This window comes from Heloderma suspectum, chromosome 3 (assembly GCF_057233095.1).
Source record: "Heloderma suspectum isolate Gila_16-S chromosome 3, 16-S_ref, whole genome shotgun sequence".
NCBI lineage: Eukaryota > Metazoa > Chordata > Lepidosauria > Squamata > Helodermatidae > Heloderma > Heloderma suspectum.
In genome coordinates this window covers 246,145,480-246,166,056 of record NC_139460.1, presented here as the reverse complement: position 1 = coordinate 246,166,056, position 20,577 = coordinate 246,145,480, and the positions used below count along the sequence as shown (strand labels likewise).

At 43.0% G+C, this 20,577-nt stretch overlaps 1 protein-coding gene across 1 annotated transcript in view; it reads right to left on the bottom strand.

Moving 5' to 3' along the window:
- The window catches only part of SHTN1 (shootin 1), a 152,144-nt gene that overhangs the window by 87,928 nt on the left and 43,639 nt on the right, over positions 1-20,577 (bottom strand). Inside the window, exons 3-4 of the mRNA XM_084841960.1 lie at positions 14,239-14,299; positions 496-590 (exon numbers count right to left, since the gene is read on the bottom strand). Of these exons, the coding sequence (XP_084698086.1) occupies positions 496-590; positions 14,239-14,299 (156 nt within the window). The remainder of the gene's footprint in view (positions 1-495; positions 591-14,238; positions 14,300-20,577) is intronic.

Below are 20,577 nucleotides of genomic sequence, written 5' to 3'. Positions count from 1 at the left end.
TAGGAATTTTGTCATGCACCGATTCTAAGGGCACATGCTTCAGCCCTGAATTGGAAGTGTGGGGAGCTGATTGCACCTACAAATGGGAGGTGTCTGTTTGGGAAGGGTTTTACACAGTCTTCCTGCCAGTAAACAGGCAGTGCAATACTTTGCATGTTTACTCAGCATAAATCCCACACTACTGAATGGGGTTTACAGCCAAGTAATATACACAGAACTGTAGCCCTATTGCACAATCCTATGCATATTTACTCAGAAGAAAGTTCCATTGCGTTCAATGGTGCTTACCCCCAAGTAAGTGTGCACAGGATTGCAGCCTCAATCACCTCTGCTGACCACACAGTTTATCCAGTGTGAAAAGGGGACTAGAAGGATTGGCATACCTGTCACGTCCCTTGAGGAGATCAGCCATGCTGAATCAAGCTTTTCAGGAAGCTGAACAGCCCAGTACCCTAAAACTGTGTGTTCTGAACAGAGAAAAAAAGTAATTCTTACCTTAGTAGCCAGAGCTTCTGCACTTTCACGACATGTCTTTTCAATTTCAAGGTGGTTCTGTATACAGCTGACTTCCTCAATGACCATGTGAGAAACTAGAGCATATGGGGAAAATATTTGATTCAAAGAGTTTACTGTGAGTCAAGCATTCCCCCACGCCCATTTTTACTCAGAACATTCATCCTGTGATTATGAATATCTATTTTGACTTCCATGCCAACTACTTTATAGAACTAGCATGTTTTAGATGTGTGTGTATGATTACATAATAAAACTAGAGAAGTTATGAATGCTAAAAACAAGACTAAACATTAAGGCTCAAGGTAATGTACCATATTTCCAATGTCTACATACAAAGAGATACAAGATGTCTGTTTGCTCAAAAGGCAGGTCCGCTATTTTCAGTAGGACTTAATGCCAAGAAAGAATGCAACAGATTGCAGCCTAAAATTTCTAAGTGAAACTACCCAGCATTAACTCCCCCTTCCAGTTTAGGCAGCTCCTGGGAAAGGAAGCTAAGGGTCCGTTGGATGCTACAGACTTCCTTCTCTGCAGGCAGAGAGAGAGGTCCATGAGTGGAAATCTCCTTGTAGCAGTAGTGGAAAGCTCTGCAACCATCACTGTTCCACTCACAGTGCTCCAGCTTATGGCTCTGAAAATGGAGCAAGTTGGGGAAATAAGAATATAAGAAGAGCCGTGCTAGATCAGACCAACGTCCATCTAGTCCAGCTTCTGTTCGCACAGTGGCCAACCAGCTGCCCACAGGAAACCCACATGCAGGACATGGGTGCAACAGCACCCTCCCACCCATGTTCCCCAGCAACTGGTGTACAAAGGCATACTGCTTCTGATACTGAAAGTAGAAAGCAGCTATCAGAACTAGTAGCCATTGTTAGCCATCTCCTCCAGGAATTTGTCCAATCCCCTTGTAAAGCCATCCAAAGTGAAGGCCATCACTGCATCTTGGGTAGGTCAATTCCATAGTTTAACTATGTGTTATGTGAAGTACTTCCTTTTCTATGTCCTGAGGCTTTCACCAATCAGCTTCATAGGATGTCCACAGGTCCTAGTATTATGAGAGGGGGATTAAAATGTCTCCCTATCCACTTTCTCTACACCATGCATAATTTTGTATACCTCTACCATGTCTCCCCTTACTTGCCTCTTTTCTAAGCTAAACAGTCCCAGATGTTGTAACCTTTCCTTGTAGGAGAGTTGCTCCAACCCCTTGATCATTTTGGTTGCCCGTTTCGCACGTTTTCCAGCTCTATAATACCCTTTTCAGGTGCGGTGACCAGAACTGTACTCAGTATGCCATAGATCTGTATAAGGGCAGTATGATATTGGCAGTTTTATTTTCAGTTCCTTTTCTAATTATACCTAACATGGAATTTCCCTTTTTCAGAGCAGCCAAACACTTGGTTGACATTTTCATCGAGATGTCCACCACAACCCCAAGATCTCTTTCTTGGTCAGTCACTGCCAGCTCAGACCCCATCAGCATATACATAAAGTTGGGATTTTTTCTCCCAGAGTGCATCACTTTGCACTTGCTTACATTCCACCACATTTGCCATTTTGATACCCATTCTCCTAGGTTGGAAAGGTCCTTTGGGGGCTCTTTGCAGTCCCTCTTTGTTTTAACCACACTAAATAAATTGGTGTCATAAGCAAACTTGGCCACCTCACTGCTTACTCCTAATTCTAGATCATCCATGAACAAGTTGAAAAGCACTGGTCCCAACACAGATTCCTGTGGGACTCCACTGTTTACATCCCTCCATTGGGAGAATTGACAAATTATTCCTACTCTCTGCTTTCTGTTCTTTAACCAGTTACTGATCCATAAGAGGACTTCTTCTCTTGAGCCATGACTGCAAAATTTGATCAAGAGTCTTTGGTGAGGGACTTTATCAAAGGCCTTTTGGAAGCCAAGTAAACAATGTCTACCAGATGACCCCGTCCATATGTTTATTGACATACTCAAAGAACTCTAAAAGGTTAGTGAGACATGACTTACCTTTGTGGGAGCCATGTTGATTCTTTCTGAGCAGGGCTTCTCCTTCTATATGTTTATTAATTTTATCTTTAATAATGCTTTCAACCAATTTACCCAGAACAGACGTTAAGCTAACTAGATTGTAATTTCCCAGATACTCTCTGGATCCCTTTTTAAAAATGGGTGTTACATTGGCTGATCTTAGGGACATATTACATATTTTTGTCAGAAGATCTGCAATTTCACATTTGAGTACTTTAAGAACTCTAGGATGGATACCATCTGGGCTTGGTGATTTATTAACTTTCAGTTTGTCAATACGGTTGAGAACATCATCTTTTGTTACCACTATTTGCCTCAAATACTCAGACTCCCTTCCAGAAAACATCAGTTCAGGCACAGGTTTCTGTTTTACATTTTCTGCAGTGAAGTCAGATGAAAAGTATTCATTCAGCTTCTCTGCAATCTCTTTATCCTCCTTTAGTAGTCATTTAACTCTGTTGTCATCCAACGGTCGAACTGCCTCCATAGTTGGTTTCCTGCTCCTGACATATTTAAAGAATTCTTTATTGTTTAGCCTTGATATTGTTAGCAATATGCTCCTCAAACTGCTTTTCAGCATCTCTTATTGTCTGCTTGCGTTGCCTTTGTGCAAGTTTGTGCTCCCTGTTGTTCTTCTCATTTGGGCACGACTTCCATTTTCTGAAGGAAGCTTTCTGTCTAAAAGCTTCCTTGACACTGCTCATTACCCATGCTGGCGACCTCATGGACTTGGTGCTACCTTTCCTAACTTGTGGTATACATTTTACCTGAGCTTCTATTACTGTGGACTTGAGTAACCTCCAAGCATTTTGAAGGGATTTAACCCTTCTTGATGCCCCCTTTCAAATTCTTTTTTTACCAGTTCCCTCATTTTAGAGAAGTTTCCATTTTTGAAGTCAAATGTGACAGTATTAGACTTCCTTGGCAATTTTCCACTTAAATATATTTTAAATATATATATTTAATGAGCTTCCGCAATGCATTAAAAACGTGGTTGTTCAGGCAGGCATTTGGAGTGTGTTAGGGTATTTTAGAAAATGTTTTTATTGTAGAATTTTATTGTTTTAAGCTGTTTTATTATATGCTTGTACATCGCCCAGAGTGGCTAGGTGACCAGCCAGATAAATTTAATAAATAAATGAAATAAATAAATCTGATAGCACTGTGGTCACTGTTTCCAATTGGTTCAACAACATTCACATCTTCTACTAGGTCTTGGGCAGCACCATTTAGGATTAAATCCAGGGTTGCCTCCCCTCTGGTCGGCATGTCAGACGAAGTTGTTGATCTGCAGGAACCTAAACCCCATCATTCTACAGACACTGTCCCCCCGCCCCAGGACTTAAAACTAAGGTAGCCCTGGAGCTGGCTCCTACTGACTGTAATGGGAAGAAAAGAAAAAAGAACGTGTGTGTGTGTGTGCGTGTGTGTGAAGTCTTCCCCCCACCTTCCACGCTAGCCACAGCAAGCTGGCAGGGCTTGGATTTGGTGTCATATTCACCATTCAGTTCCCTCCGCCAGCCCTGTTAGGATTGCTCTGCCAATCTTCTATATGCCCAAGTGCAAAATTTTAAATCTTGGTGGGAATCACCCTCACAAATACTGAAGTCTCCTTGTCCCATTCCATGCCACCTTAGCCAAATGTGAAAATTTCTAAGAGGCAGGAGTCTATAGTTGGAGGCGAGTCCCCCACAATGTTCTCTGTATGCCCTTCTGTCCAAACGTGGCATTCGGATGATATCATTAAGAAGGTGTGCTCTGTCAGTCACCATGGGACGTTAGAGAGGAAGAGTATTCTCTTACACCAGGGATGGGGAAAGTGTGGACCTCCAGATGATGTGGGGCTGCAATTCCCATCATCCCTCATCACTGGCTATGCTGGCTAGGGATGATGGGAGTTGCAGTCCAACAACAAGGGTCACATGATCTCTTGTCTTACAGACTTCAACCCAAGGCCTTTAGGTCTTTATAGGTAAAAAACGTGTCATTAACAGTATCTGGAAAACAATAGGAGATCAATCACTCTCTCTCGTTTGTTTTTCTGTAACTGTTATTTGTGTTTGGAGTTCTGTCAGCATCTGGCACTGAATCAAAACAGAGATTAAAGCAAACAATCTTACTAGAAGGAGATATACATAGACACTACAAGATGCCAGATGTGTTGTTACAGCTGGGTCTGGAAAAACGCCACATGGCACTACTTCTCATGTAGTTGAGGTAAAATGTAGGTTAGCCTAGGGAAATTTTCTATGCTGGGATCATACAATCAAAGAATGTAGAAGTGAAAGAGTCTGTGCAAGTTCCAGTACTTTAAGAGGCTTATTTTCTATGAGGTCAGCCCAGGCCACCCATTTTTGCTGTGTGCCACAAACCAAGAACAGGCATAAGCACTGTGTGCCATGCTGAATGAGTTGAGCAAAACATGATGAAATGCCTCAACTAATCTGTGCCAAATGCTGTAGTGGAAATATAATCACAGTCATCAGCCAACCTGTCTCAGGCCACAATCCTATGCATACTTACTTGGGAATAAGCTCCAATGAACTGAGTGGGAATTCTAAATACACATAAATAAATGAGCTGGGAAACAATCTTCACTGTCCTAAAAATTACGTTGTCAGTTAAGTCCAGAAGGCAAAGTGCATTGGCTAATCTTCCCAAAGACAATATTTAGTAGCCTTCTACCACACCCAATAAACACGCTCCTTTTGTTGTTGTTAAGTACACATTAAAGGTTTTTTTTAACTACAACTGAACATGTAAAGCTTGAACATGGGAAAGGCAAATCTGAAATCTGTCTATTATGCATATACACATGTGAAGGACCCATGGTTTGCTATCCCTGTTGGATGCACACGTAACATACATATGTACAGCCTGAAGAAACACAATCAACAGAAAAAGAAGCTATAGCTGATGTGGCATTAGGTTCTTACATCTGCTCTAATCCTTGGTCAAAAGAAAATAAAAACTGATTGTATGACATTTGCTCTATCCTAAAACACTTAATTATTTCATAAAGTTAGTCAAGAAAGTTCTGAGAAATAGATTCCCTTTACATTAAAATGGCAGGAGGAGAAAATCAACTAGATTTTTCATGTGAAATATAAAGTTAAAAAAAGCCTGTCTGCCAAGTGATAACTCATGGTTCAGTTAAGATTAGTTAACCTGCAATTATGATTAAATTCCAAAGAAAAAAATATCTAAAAAATTAAATACAAAAATATATTACTTCCGAAGACTGCCCAAATTTCTTATTATGCTGATATTAAAATTCATAAAGCAGCACTAAGTGGCCAGAAACCTCTCCAACCTCAACATTTTTTCAGGGGTAATAATAATATGCAGCAAATGCAGGCCAACCAAAAACCACTTAACTAATTAGTAGTTGCAGTCACCGAGAAAACATGAATCAACACTGTTATTACAAGTGGCACATTTGAGTGGCATCTAATTATGACTTGATGAGCATGATACTTGCATTATCAACATTACTACCGCATCCCATCAGGGACTAAAAGCCGCTGATGGCATTGACTGCAAGAAACTCCCACTCAATGGTACTGCAGCACCCAACAATCTCCTTGGCAGGGGCACCCTCACTAAATGACACGTTAAGCGTAATTACTGGCCGACATTGTAAATAAACAGGATTGGAAGTGAAAATTGTACCAAGTGCATAAGACACAATCTGACACATTGGAAGTGGCAGCCTTAATTGAGAGTTTCTTTGACTGCTCAAGATCATTTCAACTGCATTTCTCGGAGGACAGTGATTATAACTGTGGAGACAGACGGCATAATGGTATCAGCACTGCTGACAGAGCAGTGAATTAAATTGTATCTGCTGTTGTGTGAAAGCCTTGATGAGAAGTACAGATCCTTAGTGGTCTTATCATTATCACACAATGGTCATGTTGTCATCAACCTTTCTGGCTCCAATTGAAAAGAAATGATTGTGTGTTGAAGCTTCCCCCCCTACCACCACCTTCTATCTCTTGTGCTGAATAGAACCAATTTTCAGAGAGCTATGAAATCACGCTATAGGGCCTAAAATGCAGCTGCTTGGCATACAAACTGGGCCCCATTAAACAGGAATCACGCACAATATGTGTTTATGCCTGGAGAACAAATAGAAGCTGAGCGCAGGCCAAGTTTATTCACAGACACAAAGCCCGTGTAGCTCTTCATCAATATAATTGCCTTTTATATTGTCGTTTAAATAATGGGCTCCATTATTGCTGTAAAATCCTAATATTCCTGGCATTTTATCGCTATGTTTACAAGGTATGTCTTTTTTTTAAAGAATAATAATAAAAAGTAAATGTAAGGGAAGATAAAGGAAACCTACGACATTTTACAAGAGCAAATATTACTTTTGAGTTTTAAGCCTTAACTACTTGACATTTTCTGCCAATCCCTTGAATTCCCAGTATCATAACAAACACAAATAGGCCACAAGGTGTAGGTGTGCGCGTGCAAGCGTGTTATTCTTTCCCCTTCTCTTTCACAGGAATTTGACTTCTTAGAACATTTTTGCCACATAGGGCGATCGTCACCTGATCATTTCAAAATAGTCTAAAGTTTAGTGCTGTTTTGTAGGAGGTATTTCTTAACTGCATTTATAAACCAATGTAAACAACAGCTGTGTAAATTAAACTAGAGTGACAGAGACCTAACATAACAGGCTGCGATACTGTTGTCATCTCTTCTCTTGAGAAGCTATTCATGGGAGCCTTTCTACTCCCATTAGCTGTGCTTTGTTACCTCCAGACACCACACTGAATCAATAGAACCATTATCACACAAGAGGAAAACGGGATATTTGGTAGAGGGGGCGACTCGTTAGCATATTTATTCCTTCTGCCAGTTGAAGACACCGTGCCAGTTGAAGACACCTACTTTAATTTTGGCTACGTACATGGGTTTGATCTTCATAAAGTGGGAACCTGATGCTGAAGAAATCAGCAGCCCTGGGCCTCAGACCATAAGCAAACCGGCCTTTTCTGATACAGAAGACTCGGGGAAAGGTTTCTCCTTCCAACTCACTTCACACCACAAAGCTGTCAAAAGCAAGAGTTCCACACAGCTCTTACATCCGATTCCACTTCGAATCCTCCATATTTGAGCAAGAATAGGGAAACGACATTTGGATCAAATGTAAAATATAAACAAAACAAGGCAAGGGCAGCGGCTCCTGTTGCACCACAATGTTTGAAAGAAAGAAGATGCCCTTTCCAGCCAAAGGGGTGGATGGGGAGAGAATATTTTGCTCACAGGATGAACCTGGTCCCTCACCAGTTGTTGGAACAGAACTCTGGATATTTTAAAAATAAAAACAGAGTTGGGCTGTTGACAACTGTGGGAGGCAGAAAACAGCACAAGCTGGCATTCAGTGCATGCAGTTTAATTAGCTTTATTTATAATTAAGAGTTAAAAATAATAAGTCTTTTTGGAAACTGAGTGCTCGTGCCTTTCCTCAATCCATGTAATGCTAAGTAACTGGCAGAGTGTAAAGTAACATGTCATGCCCTATTCAGATTAGGTAACCTTGCAAGAGACAGAAAGGGGAGATTGTAATGGGGCAGTTAGCTAAATAGATCACAGAAAATGTAAAGGGGAAAAGATGAACAGATCTTTAAGAGAACAAGGTGTATGCTTGATGCCTACACTCTATTAAAATTGAAGCACAGGTTTTATATATGGTTGCAAAGGCCCAGAGAGATCATTGAAATGCGCTTTGACATTACTGCTAGTGTTTTTGGCTTCAACTGGGGGACCTCTTCCATCTTTAAAAGGCAGCACAAGAGGCAGAAATTCAACAGGTGTAGCCTGTCTCATTGTATCTCCATGATGTGGAGCTATACCTGTTGAATTTCTGCCTACTTTTAAAGGCACAGGAGCTCTCCTAATTTTTTTTTTTTTTTACCATACCTAGCTTGTTTTCTACCACTTCAGGCAAGCTTTCAAAGCCCTGTAACAAAAGGATTCCCTTTAAAACCTGTCTTTCTCATAACTGCATTCCCTTTAGTTTGGACTTGTCATGAGCCATTTAAGGAAACAAAAGCCTTACTAGGAAAAAAATGTGTGTGTACCCTGTGTTCCCCCCCACAAAAGTCATCCTTATCTAGCTGCTTCTTTTGCACTTATTTGGGAAGAGGGCATGATTATTTCAAAAGACCACAACAAAATAGTTCCTCTAAACCTGCCTGGTTTTTTAAAATGAATTCCTATGTATTTCTCAGTCAGGGCAACACGTAGAAGATTCTACCAACTACAATAGGGAGCTGGAAATCCCACTACAGAAGTAGTAAAACTGTTGCCCCTTAATTCATGTTGTATTTTGAAAGAGGAAGGAAACGTGTGCCATTTCTTTTCTCCGCCAAAATATGGTACAAAGTGAAAAAGACACCCCTCTGAGTCCACTACCAGTGTAAGCACCTTGGACAGCTCCTTTAGAGTTCTGGCTGAAACCTGGAGCGGATTCATATCCCCACTGACATTGGACCCATCAGGCTCCACTGTCCACTCCATCAGCCTTCCTGCAACCTGCTGCCCTCCGGATGTATTCGACTGCGACTCTCATTATTCCCAGCCAGCATGACTAATGACGGTGCTGGCTGGGAATGATGGGAGCTGCAGTCCAACACATCTGGAAGACACCAGGTTGGGGAAGGCTGCTCTGCGTGGACTTGGGTGAGAGGAAGTCATCTTTCTTCACTTTGCAGTAGGTTTTATAGAACGCACAAATGGTGCAAGTATCTCATTGCTTCTGGCTCTCCCTAAACGCCAGTACAATGTGGAAAAAAGACCAGTGTTGCCCCTTCCCTTAATTCAGTGAGTATGTCCTTGAGCACGTGTGGGCAACTTTTGGCCCTCTAGATGTTTTGGCCCACAACTTCCAACAGCCCTAGCCAGCATAGCCAACAGTGACAGATCATGGGATCTGAAGGTCAAAACTTCTGGAGGGCCACAAGTTGCCCACCTCTGCCCTTGAAGGAGCAGAGACGGTTTCTCGCACCCAGAAAAGATCATCCTCTCCATGTTCTCAGCAATACATACTGAGTAACCAAACCAGAGGGGCGGGGACAGGGGACAGGAAGAGAATCAATCACCATTGGTGACTTTGTGAAAGGATTTGTGGACTCATGTCTCCTGATCCAAATTTGGCTTTAATTTATATGGGCAGAACTCCAGTGTAACTGCATTATATAACAAATTACTAAAAACTGGATACAGCCCATAACATACAAGGTACTTCTACTCTTAAGAAAGAGACATCAGTGCTGTGAGGGCAGCACACCTGTGCATGTGCCCTGAATCTTTCTCTAGGGGCCCCAGATCTCTGTGCAGAATGTTACCATGAATGGCTTATGAGGTGACCTAAGAGGGCTGCCTTTAGTTTTCCCCATTGCACCTGCAACTGCAAGGCTTGAGTCTTTGTGGCTGTGAATCTGGCTGTTTTTCTTCCCTGGAACTGGAAAGAGGAGATGGGAGCACATGGCTCAGGCCACAAGGAGCCACCACCGGCACTCATCTCTCATTCTTGCTCTCCATTGCCTGCAAGAGTCGGGTTGTTAACTATTTTTTAGTTTCCTGGCTGCCCCTTAGGAGTTGCATTTCCTGCTCTTGGATTGGCTGTTGTGTGGTCAGTTGATGGCTGTCTTCTGCCAATATTGCAGTTTTCAAGTTTGTGCTCTGTGGAGTGGGTTGAACAAGAAAGCCAGCAAATCCAGGTAGCAGCAGCAGCTGCTACTGCAGCAACACCTGCTACTGCAGCAGCAGATTGGCTTCATTTGTAGGGAGGCCATAGGAGTGTTGAAGGCCATGCAAGTAGGAAGCCCTCAAGGTGGCTGCTTTTGGCTCCGGGGGCCACCAGACGGCGCCTCTTTGCCCACTAACACTGTATAGCTTGGGCTTGGATAAGCCTTGGCTGGAAAAAAAGTGTGCTGAATGTCCCGATTAGGATTCTCGCAGGCCCAGCTCCAGTGGAAGGAGGGCTGTGATGCCCTTCCCAAGGGCTCTACCATGGACATCACAGGTGGCAATTGTAAACTTGACAGTGAAGGAGGAGTTTGACAGTAAAGGCAGGGGCGCGTGCGTAACAGTCGCGCTGTGTTCCCTGGCCCTACCATGGCAAAAAAAAGGGCCCACCACGAGGAGGAGGGCCTGCCTGGAGTTGCCACTCATTGGGAGAATGGAGCAACGTGGCTCCAGAGACGGTCTCCTCACCATCCTGCTGCTGTTTTGGGCTCTCTCAGGTTCCTCCAACTGGGAACCCCAGTCCAGACCAAGCAAGGGGAGGCAAGTCAGTAACTGTCTCTGTACCCCATCTTCCCCTCAAGGCTCATTTAGTCAAGGAGGCTATGCTACTAAAATAAAGGGCCAAACAAAATGTTCTTGTAATCACGCATAGCTGACCTAAGGTTAAGCTCCCCCCACCCCACTATTTTCATGCTGAAATTACGCACATACGCACCCTGTGGGGAAGTTAAAAAAAGAAAAAATGCCTCCACTGGGACTGTTCGCAAGACACGAGAACCCACTGTGGATAGAGACTGCGGCACGTGTGGCCACCATTTTGAATATGCAACCCTCGCATAACCCACACTCACTCAGTTCGCACGACATGACAACCCCCAAGAAGGAGTTGCATATGCGAGGTGGTGCCCACAGGCGCCACAGCTCATCAGGGGTTCAATAACCCATGACAACCCAAGGCGTGTCATCCGAACCTGGTCATTGACTCCAATGGAGGTATTTGAATTTCAGGATGAAAACTGTGTGTGGGGGGAGCTTAACCTGCAGTCTTGATCCGTTATGTCTTTGGCCCAAAGTTTACTTATGGTGGCAGAAATCTGATGGATGTGATTGGACTTTGGCAGCTCAGGATTACAGGAAAAGCAAGCATGGGAAAATAAATCAGGAATCAAAGAACTGAGTGGGTTTATCTGGAAATATTCCAGTGAAAACTGCATGAAACATTAATCAGATATGGTCAGGGACAATATCATCATATTATAAAGACTATATTTATTTTATCACTATTGAAGATTGATATTTTAAAATGACAAGTGCTCCCCCAGACAGCAATTACAGATTATTAAAAAGTAATCCAGTAGCCTACAACTACCTAAGTAGCACTAATTTCTCAAGAGAGATCTGGATGGGAATTTTGCACAGGCCTTTTTTGCAGAGCTGCTAATGTGCCAAGGCTTTCCTTCAAGGTGAACAAAGTTTCCCCAACTCCCACCCCCAAATACTTAAAGGCAACATGTTCGTGAACATGTGTGGAACGTCTTTTCTTTGTGAAAGGAACTAGTTTCGAGTTTCAACTATTGTTTTTTTAAATGGACCTAAGGACACACTGTTTCTGAGCATATGCACAGCTTAATTTCCTTCAGACCAGAAGTAATTGCCTTTGTAAGGGCAGCATAAACGTATATATTTACAAAAGAATCTTATATGAAAATAGAAAAAAAACCACATATACACACACACACACCACACACAAAATGTTTGCCTGACATTTCATCCATCTATTCTGACAAGGCTAGGAAGATTACGTTCTGGCCAAGTGGGCAACCCCTGAAGGTTCTGACATCCTACCCCACCACTACCACCACCACCAAAAGTGGAAGCCACAATCAAGATGCTTCTCTGTGATAAGAGGGAAAGAGGAAGTGAACAAGAATACCAGCTTGCCAGAAAAAAAGGAAAGGGTGGCATGTTGCGTGTTACAATCAGCAACCCAAGTGTCTACAGTTTAACTAGAGATGCTAAATTACAGGCACTGCATTTGATCAAAGCTCTTGAGATGTTCTAGGTAATGAGGAAAAAGAAAAATGTTGAAGGATTGTGGACCTTTTTTCTAAATATTTTCAGGCCTGTAGAATTTTCTTTCATTTAACTCTTGCTTCTCTATGTCTTCTATATACCTTGGCTGTCCACTCACTGAAACAGTTGGGCTATCTGCCAAATATCCCCAGGGTCTTCACCTATTTGTGGTGGGATGTTGGGTGTTTTTTTTACATTTTGGGAGTTCTGTCCCAAATTAGGAAAACATTTATTAAGGACCAAGTTAATACCTATGGAGGATAAAGCTAACAAAGCTACTAGTCATGATGGATATATATTACTTCCAGTATCAGAGGCAGTATGCCTCTCAATGCCACATTCTGGGGAACACAGCTGGTAAGGTACTATTTGCACTCATGTCCTACTTGTGGACTTCCCACAGGCAGCTGCTTGGCCACTGTGTAAACAGAATAGGCCTTTAGTCCAGCATGGCTCTTCTTAGGTTCTTTTAAGTTAAACTTTATTCTGGGTATGTACAATTTCCAGTCGATCCTGTTCTCAGTTTCAAGATATTTGGGGCAAATCATAGAATCATAGAATAGTAGGGTTGGAAGGGGCCTACAAGGCCACTGAGTCCAACCCCCTGCTCAATGCAGGAATCCAAGTCAGAGCATCCCTGACAGATGGCTGTCCAGCCTTGTCTTGAACGCCTCCAGTGTGGGAGAGCCCACACTGGGTGGGTTGGGGGAGAGACTTTTTGGGCAAAAAAAGAAAGCACCTAACAAAGTGACATAGGTTCTGTTCCCTACTCAGTCATGTAGCTCACTGGGTGATCTTGGGCCAGTTACTTTCTCTCAGAGTACCATACCTCACAGAGTTGTTGTAAAAATATGAAACCTAGTACAAAACCCTAAGCTCCTTGGAGGAAAGATGGTATATAAAATGTAACTAATAATTAAGGTATGTTTATCAGGGGCTACCAGGCATGGGCCCCAGAAACCTTGAAGATAACATATGTATGACTACCGGATTGCAAAAGGGATTAGAAGAGAATGGACACCATGCCAGATTCAAAGGTGGAAACGCTAAGTAATCCATAAAAAGGGACACCATTTCAGACTTTACTGGAGTGTAGGGAGCTGTGGTAGAGCCTTGTGTGGCGCAGAGTGGTAGGCGGCAGTATTGCAACCGAAATTCTCCCCACGACCTGAGTTCAATCCCAGCGGAAGCCGGGTCTCGGGTAGCTGGCTTAGGTCGACTCAGCCTTCCATCCTCCCGAGGTCGGTAAAATGAGTACCCAGCTTGCTGGGGGAAAGGTAGTCACGACTGGGGAAGGCAATGGCAAACCACCCCGCTACAGTCTGGCATGAAAACGCCAGCAAAAGCGGCATCCCTCTAGGGGTCAGTAATGACCCGGTGCTTGCACAGGAGGAACCTTTCCTTTCCAGGGGGCTGTGGTGGAATTTGGGAAAACTGATTTGGGGAAGGTTGTCTGGGTATGATATTAATAAATAAATGTATACATTAATTAATTTAAGATGACTTTAGAGGTGGATTTGGGGGAGTAATGAATAGAACTAATTAACTAAAGGTGAATTCAACCGATTTAAAAAGGAACTGATTTAGGGTGATCTTGGTGGGGGCAAATTAATTGAATTATTTATTTGGGGTGATTTGGATGTGAAATTAGTTGGCTTGCTTTCTGTGAAATTTGAAGTAATCCTTTCTAAATTTGTATCTATATGTATAAATTAGAATGTGCCCATTTTAATGCAAATTTCTGTCTATGGGCCTACATCCAAAACCTTTAAGTACTTACTAACGCCCCTCAAAAGAAGTAATTGATTTTTGCCTATTTTATCTGTCAGCATATAACCCTTATTCCTTTCCAAATGCCTACTTACCTTTTTGCAACTCCTCCAGCTGTTTGACTGCTTCATCTCTCTCCTGTTTGATTTTGTCACACTGCAGAAATATATAATGACATTTTCATATTAAAAACTGAAAAACATTTTGGTATGATCAACAGTAAAGTAGATCAAAAATACGGGAATTCAGTTAAACGTACAAGGGTAGATTAATGTAAATCTAAATGTTAAAGCATAGAAATGGCTAATTGGAAGACAATCAGGTATGACCTAAATCATATCCCTGATGAATATACAGTGGAGGTGAGGAATAGATTTCAGGGATTAGACCTGATAGACAGAGTGCCTGAGGAACTATGGACGGAGGTCCGTAACATTGTTCAGGAGGCAGCAACGAAATCCATCCCAAAGAAAAAGAAATGCAAGAAAGCAAAGTGGCTGTCTGATGAGGCTTTACAAGTAGCTGAGGAAAGAAGGGAAGCGAAAAGCAAGGGAGAAAGGGGAAGATATACCCAACTGAATGCAGAGTTCCAGAGAATAGCAAGGAGAGACAAGAAGGCCTTCTTAAATGAACAATGCAAAGAAATCGAGGAAAACAACAGAATGGGAAAGGCTAGAGATCTCTTCAAGAAAATTGGAGATCTCAAGGGAACGTTTTGTGCAAAGACGGGCATGATAAAGGACAAAGAAGGCAGGGACCTAACAGAAGCAGATGAGATTAAGAAGAGGTGGCAAGAATACACAGAAGAACTATACAGGAAAGATCTGAATGTCCCTAATAGCCATGAGAGTGCGGTCACTGAACTTGAGCCGGACATCCTAGAGAGTGAAGTCAAGTGGGCCTTAGGAAGCATTACTAACAACAAAGCTAGCGGAGATGACAGTATTCCAGCCGAGCTATTTAAAATCCTAAAAGATGATGCTGTTAAAGTGCTGCATTCAATATGCCAACAAATCTGGAACACTCAACAGTGGCCACAAGACTGGAAAAGGTCAGTTTACATTCCAATTCCAAAGAAGGGCAAAGCCAAAGAGTGTTCAAACTACTGCACAATTGCGCTCATTTCACATGCCAGCAAGGTGATGCTCAAAATCCTACAAGCTAGGCTTCAGCAGTATGCGAACCGAGAACTACCGGAAGTACAAGCTGGGTTTAGAAGAGGCAGAGGAACTAGAGATCAAATCGCCAACATTCGCTGGATCATGGAGAAAGCAAGAGAATGCCAGAAAAACGTCTATTTCTGCTTCATTGACTACGCTAAAGCCTTTGATTGTGTGGATCACAACAAACTGTGGCAAATTCTTAAAGTGATGGGAGTACCAGACCACCTTACCTGTCTCCTGAGAAACCTGTACGAGGGTCAAGAAGCAACAGTAAGAACCAGACATGGAACAACCAATTGGTTCAAAATTGGGAAAGGAGTACGACAAGGCTGCATATTGTCACCCTGCTTATTTAACTTATATGCAGAGTACATCATGAGAAATGCCGGGTTGGATGAATCAGAGGTCGGAATTAAGATTGCCGGGAGAATTATCAACAACCTCCGATATGCAGACGATACCACCCTAATGGCAGAAAGTGAAGAGGATCTAAAGAGCCTCTTGTTGAGGGTGAAAGAGGAGAGTGCAAAAGCTGGTTTGAAACTCAACATTAAAAAAACGAAGATCATGGCATCTGGCCCCATCACTTCCTGGCATATAGAAGGGGAAGAAATGGAAGCAGTGACAGATTTTACTTTCTTGGGCTCCAAGATCACCGCAGACGGTGACTGTAGCCATGAAATTAAGAGACGCTTGCTCCTTGGGAGGAAAGCTATGGCACACCTAGACAGCATAGTAAGAAGCAGAGACATCACCTTGCCGACAAAGGTCCGTCTAATCAAAGCTATGGTTTTCCCAGTAGTAATGTATGGCTGTGAGAGCTGGACTATAAGGAAGGCTGAGCGCCGAAGAATTGATGCTTTCGAACTGTGGTGCTGGAGAAGACTCTTACGAGTCCCCTGGACTGCAAGGAGGTCAAATCAGTCCATCCTAAAGGAAATCAACCCTGAGTGCTCATTGGAAGGACAGATAATGAAGCTGAAGCTCCAATATTTTGGCCACCTAATGCGAAGAGAAAACTCCCTGGAAAAGACCCTGATGCTGGGAAAGACTGAAGGCAAAAGGAGAAGGGGACGGCAGAGGATGAGATGGCTACATAGCATCACGGATGCAATGAATATGAACTTGAGTATGCTCCGGGAGAGAGCGCAGGACAGGAAGGCCTGGCGTGCTATGGTCCATGGGGTCACGAAGAGTCGGACACGACTGAACGACTGAACAACAACCTGCTTTTACTTTTTAAACTCCAGTACAAAAAGTACCAAACTTTGAATGGCAAGAAACATAACCAGCATCAGCAATTATGAACAGAGCAGAGCATGCACATCTAAATGGCCTGGTTTCCCTTGCAATAAACATGATCTTTTCCCGAATGCTGCTTTCATTTTTAATGCAAGAAACTCTGGCCATTTAAACATGCATGGTCTGTTCGCCACTGCCGGCTGGGGATAATGGGAATTGCAGTCCAACACATCTGGAAAGCTGCTGTATATGTATTTTGCCATTGTATAGTATGAATTGGCCCTGAGGTCCATATTGAAAACATGTCATGAGAAAATGATGGCCCATCTCCCTATCCAATTAACATGCTTAGTATAATTTCCACATGAACACAGAGAACAGCCATGTTGTGCCACTCCCTTCTTTTGTGTTGTTATCCATGCAGTTTCAAGGACAAGACAAGAAAGGGCAGGCTAGATTTTGTAAAAGGTTATCAAGTAATTGAGAATTTCATTTGCATGACCCGGTGCACTGTGCAGCTCATGCCCTCTGCTTGTAATTGCAATTCCTGGGTTAAACAACCCAGGAATTGCCACTATGAGGTGCAAACTGACTTCAGGGGGGAAATTATGATTCTTCAACTTACATATTCTCCAAGAAAGTGAAAAGAAATCACTGACTATTGGAGAAAGTTCTCACATATTAAACTTCCATGGAATTTTATTGGCTCCAATTGTTCATAAATATCAGCAGTCTTCATGAGACAGGCTCAGAAAATATGCTTAAGGATAGTCAGGCACGTATAATCCCAAATTGTTCAAGATAAATTATTAGATGGTAAATGCAAGTGTCACCTTCATGGATCACTGCCTTGTTGTGGCGAAGGGGCTTGCGTAACTCAGTGAAGCCATAAGCTATGCCATGCAGGGCCACCCAAGACGGACAGGTCATGGCAGAGAGTTCTGACAAAATGTGGTCCACTGGAGAAGGAAATGGCAACCCACTCCAGTATTCTTGCCAAGAAAACCCCATGGAACGTATCACAAGGCTAAAAGAGATGACGCTGGAAGATGAGCCCCTCAGGTCGGAAGGTGTCCAATATACTACTGGGGAAGAGCAGAGGGTATTTCCAAGTAGTGCCAGAAAGAGTGAAGCGGCTGGGCCAAAGCCGAAAGGACACTCAGCTGTGGATGTGTCTGGTGGTGAAAAGAAAATCCGAGGCTGTAAAGAACAATATTGTTTAGGAACCTGGAATGTCAGATCAATGAATCAGGGTAAGCTGGAGGTGGTCAAACATGAGATGGCAAGATTGAACATCGACATCTTGGGAATCAGTGAACTAAAATGGACAGGCATGGGTGAATTTAATTCAGGTGACCATCATATCTACTACTGTGGGCAAGAATCCCTTAGAAGAAATGGAGTAGCACTCCTAGTCAACAAAAGGGTGGGAAAAGCAGTACTGGGGTACAATCTTAAAAATGATAGAATGATCTCAGTACGAATCCAAGGCAAACCATTCAACATCACAGTAATTCAAGTCTATGCCCCAACCACTGATGCCGAAGAAGCTGAGGTTGATCAGTTCTATGAAGACCTACAACACCTTCTAGAACTAACACCAAAAAAAGATGTCCTTTTCATCACAGGGGATTGGAATGCTAAAGTAGGAAGTCAAGAAATTACTGGGATAACAGGCAGGCATGGCCTTGGTGTACAAAATGAAGCAGGACAAAAGCTAATAGAGTTTTGCCAAGAGAACATGCTGATCATAGCAAACACTCTTTTCCAACAGCACAAGAGACGACTCTACACATGGACATCACCAGATGGTCAATATCAAAATCAGATTGATGATGTCCTTTGCAGCCAAAGATGGAGAAGCTCTATACAGTCAGTCAAAACAAGACCTGGAGCTGACTGTGGCTCAGATCATGAGCTGCTTCTTGCAAAATTTCGGCTTAAATTGAAGAAAGTAGGGAAAACCACTAAACCATTCACGTATGACCTAAATCATATCCCTTATGAATATACAGTAGAGGTGAGGAATAGATTTCAGGAATTAGACCTGATAGACAGAGTGCCTGAGGAACTATGGACGGAGGTCCATAACATTGTTCAGGAGGCAGCAACTCAATCCATCCCAAAGAAAAAGAAATGCAAGAAAGCAAAGTGGCTGTCTGATGAGGCTTTACAAGTAGCTGAGGAAAGAAGGGAAGCGAAAAGCAAGGGAGAAAGGGGAAGATATATCCAACTGAATGCAGAGTTCCAGAGAATAGCAAGGAGAGACAGGAAGGCCTTCTTAAATCAACAGTGCAAAGAAATCAAGGAAAACAACAGAATGGGAAAGACTAGAGATCTCTTCAAGAAAATCGGAGATCTCAAGGGAACGTTTTGTGCAAAGACGGGCATGATAAAGGAAAAAGAAGGCAGGGACCTAACAGATGCAGATGAGATTAAGAAGAGGTGGAAAGAATACACAGAAGAACTATACAGGAAAGATCTGAATGTCCCTGATAGCCATGATAGTGCGGTCACTGAACTTGAGCCGGACATCCTAGAGAGTGAAGTCAAGTGGGCCTTAGGAAGCATTACTAACAACAAAGCTAGTGGAGATGACAGTATTCCAGCTAAGCTATTTAAAATCCTAAAAGATGATGCTGTTAAAGTGCTGCACTCAATATGCCAACAAATTTGGAACACTCAACAATGGCCACAAGACTGGAAAGGGTCAGTTTACATTCCAATCCCAAAGAAGGGCAACGCCAAAGAGTGTTCAAGCTACCGCACAATTGCGCTCATTTCACATGCCAGCAAGGTGATGCTCAAAATCCTACAAGCTAGGCTTCAGCAGTATGCGAACCGAGAACTACCGGAAGTACAAGCTGGGTTTAGAAGAGGCAGAGGAACTAGAGATCAAATCGCCAACATTCGCTGGATCATGGAGAAAGCAAGAGAATGCCAGAAAAACGTCTATTTCTGCTTCATTGACTACGCTAAAGCCTTTGATTGTGTGGATCCCAACAAAATGTGGCAAATTCTTAAAGTGATGGGAGTACCAGACCACCTTACCTGTCTCCTGAGAAACCTGTATGAGGGTCAAGAAGCAACAGTAAGAACCAGACATGGAACAACCGAGTGGTTCAAAATTGGGAAAGGAGTACGACAAGGCTGCATATTGTCACCCTGCTTATTTAACTTATATGCAGAGTACATCATGAGAAATGCCGGGTTGGATGAATCACAGGTCGGAATTAAGATTGTTGGGAGAATTATCAACAACCTCCGATATGCAGACGATACCACCCTAATGGCAGAAAGCGAAGAGGATCTAAAGAGCCTCTTGTTGAGGGTGAAAGAGGAGAGTGCAAAAGCTGGTTTGAAACTCAACATTAAAAAAACTAAGATCATGGCATCCGGCCCCATCACTTCCTGGCATATAGAAGGGGAAGAAATGGAAGCAGTGACAGATTTTACTTTCTTGGGCTCCAAGATCACCGCAGACGGTGACTGTAGCCATGAAGTTAAAAGACGCTTGCTCCTTGGGAGAAAAGCTATGGCAAACCTAGACAGCATAGTAAGAAGCAGAGACATCACCTTGCCGACAAAGGTCCGTCTAATCAAAGCTATGGTTTTCCCAGTAGTAATGTATGGCTGTGAGAGCTGGACTATAAGGAAGGCTGAGCGCCGAAGAATTGATGCTTTCGAACTGTGGTGCTGGAGAAGACTCTTACGAATCCCCTGGACTGCAAGGAGGTCAAATCAGTCCATCCTAAAGGAAATCAACCCTGAGTGCTCATTGGAAGGACAGATAATGAAGCTGAAGCTCCAATATTTTGGCCACCTAATGCGAAGAGAAAACTCCCTGGAAAAGACCCTGATGCTGGGAAAGACTGAAGGCAAAAGGAGAAGGGGACGGCAGAGGATGAGATGGCTAGATAGCATCACGGATGCAATGAATATGAACTTGAGTATGCTCCGGGAGAGAGCGCAGGACAGGAAGGCCTGGCGTGCTATGGTCCATGGGGTCACGAAGAGTCGGACACGACT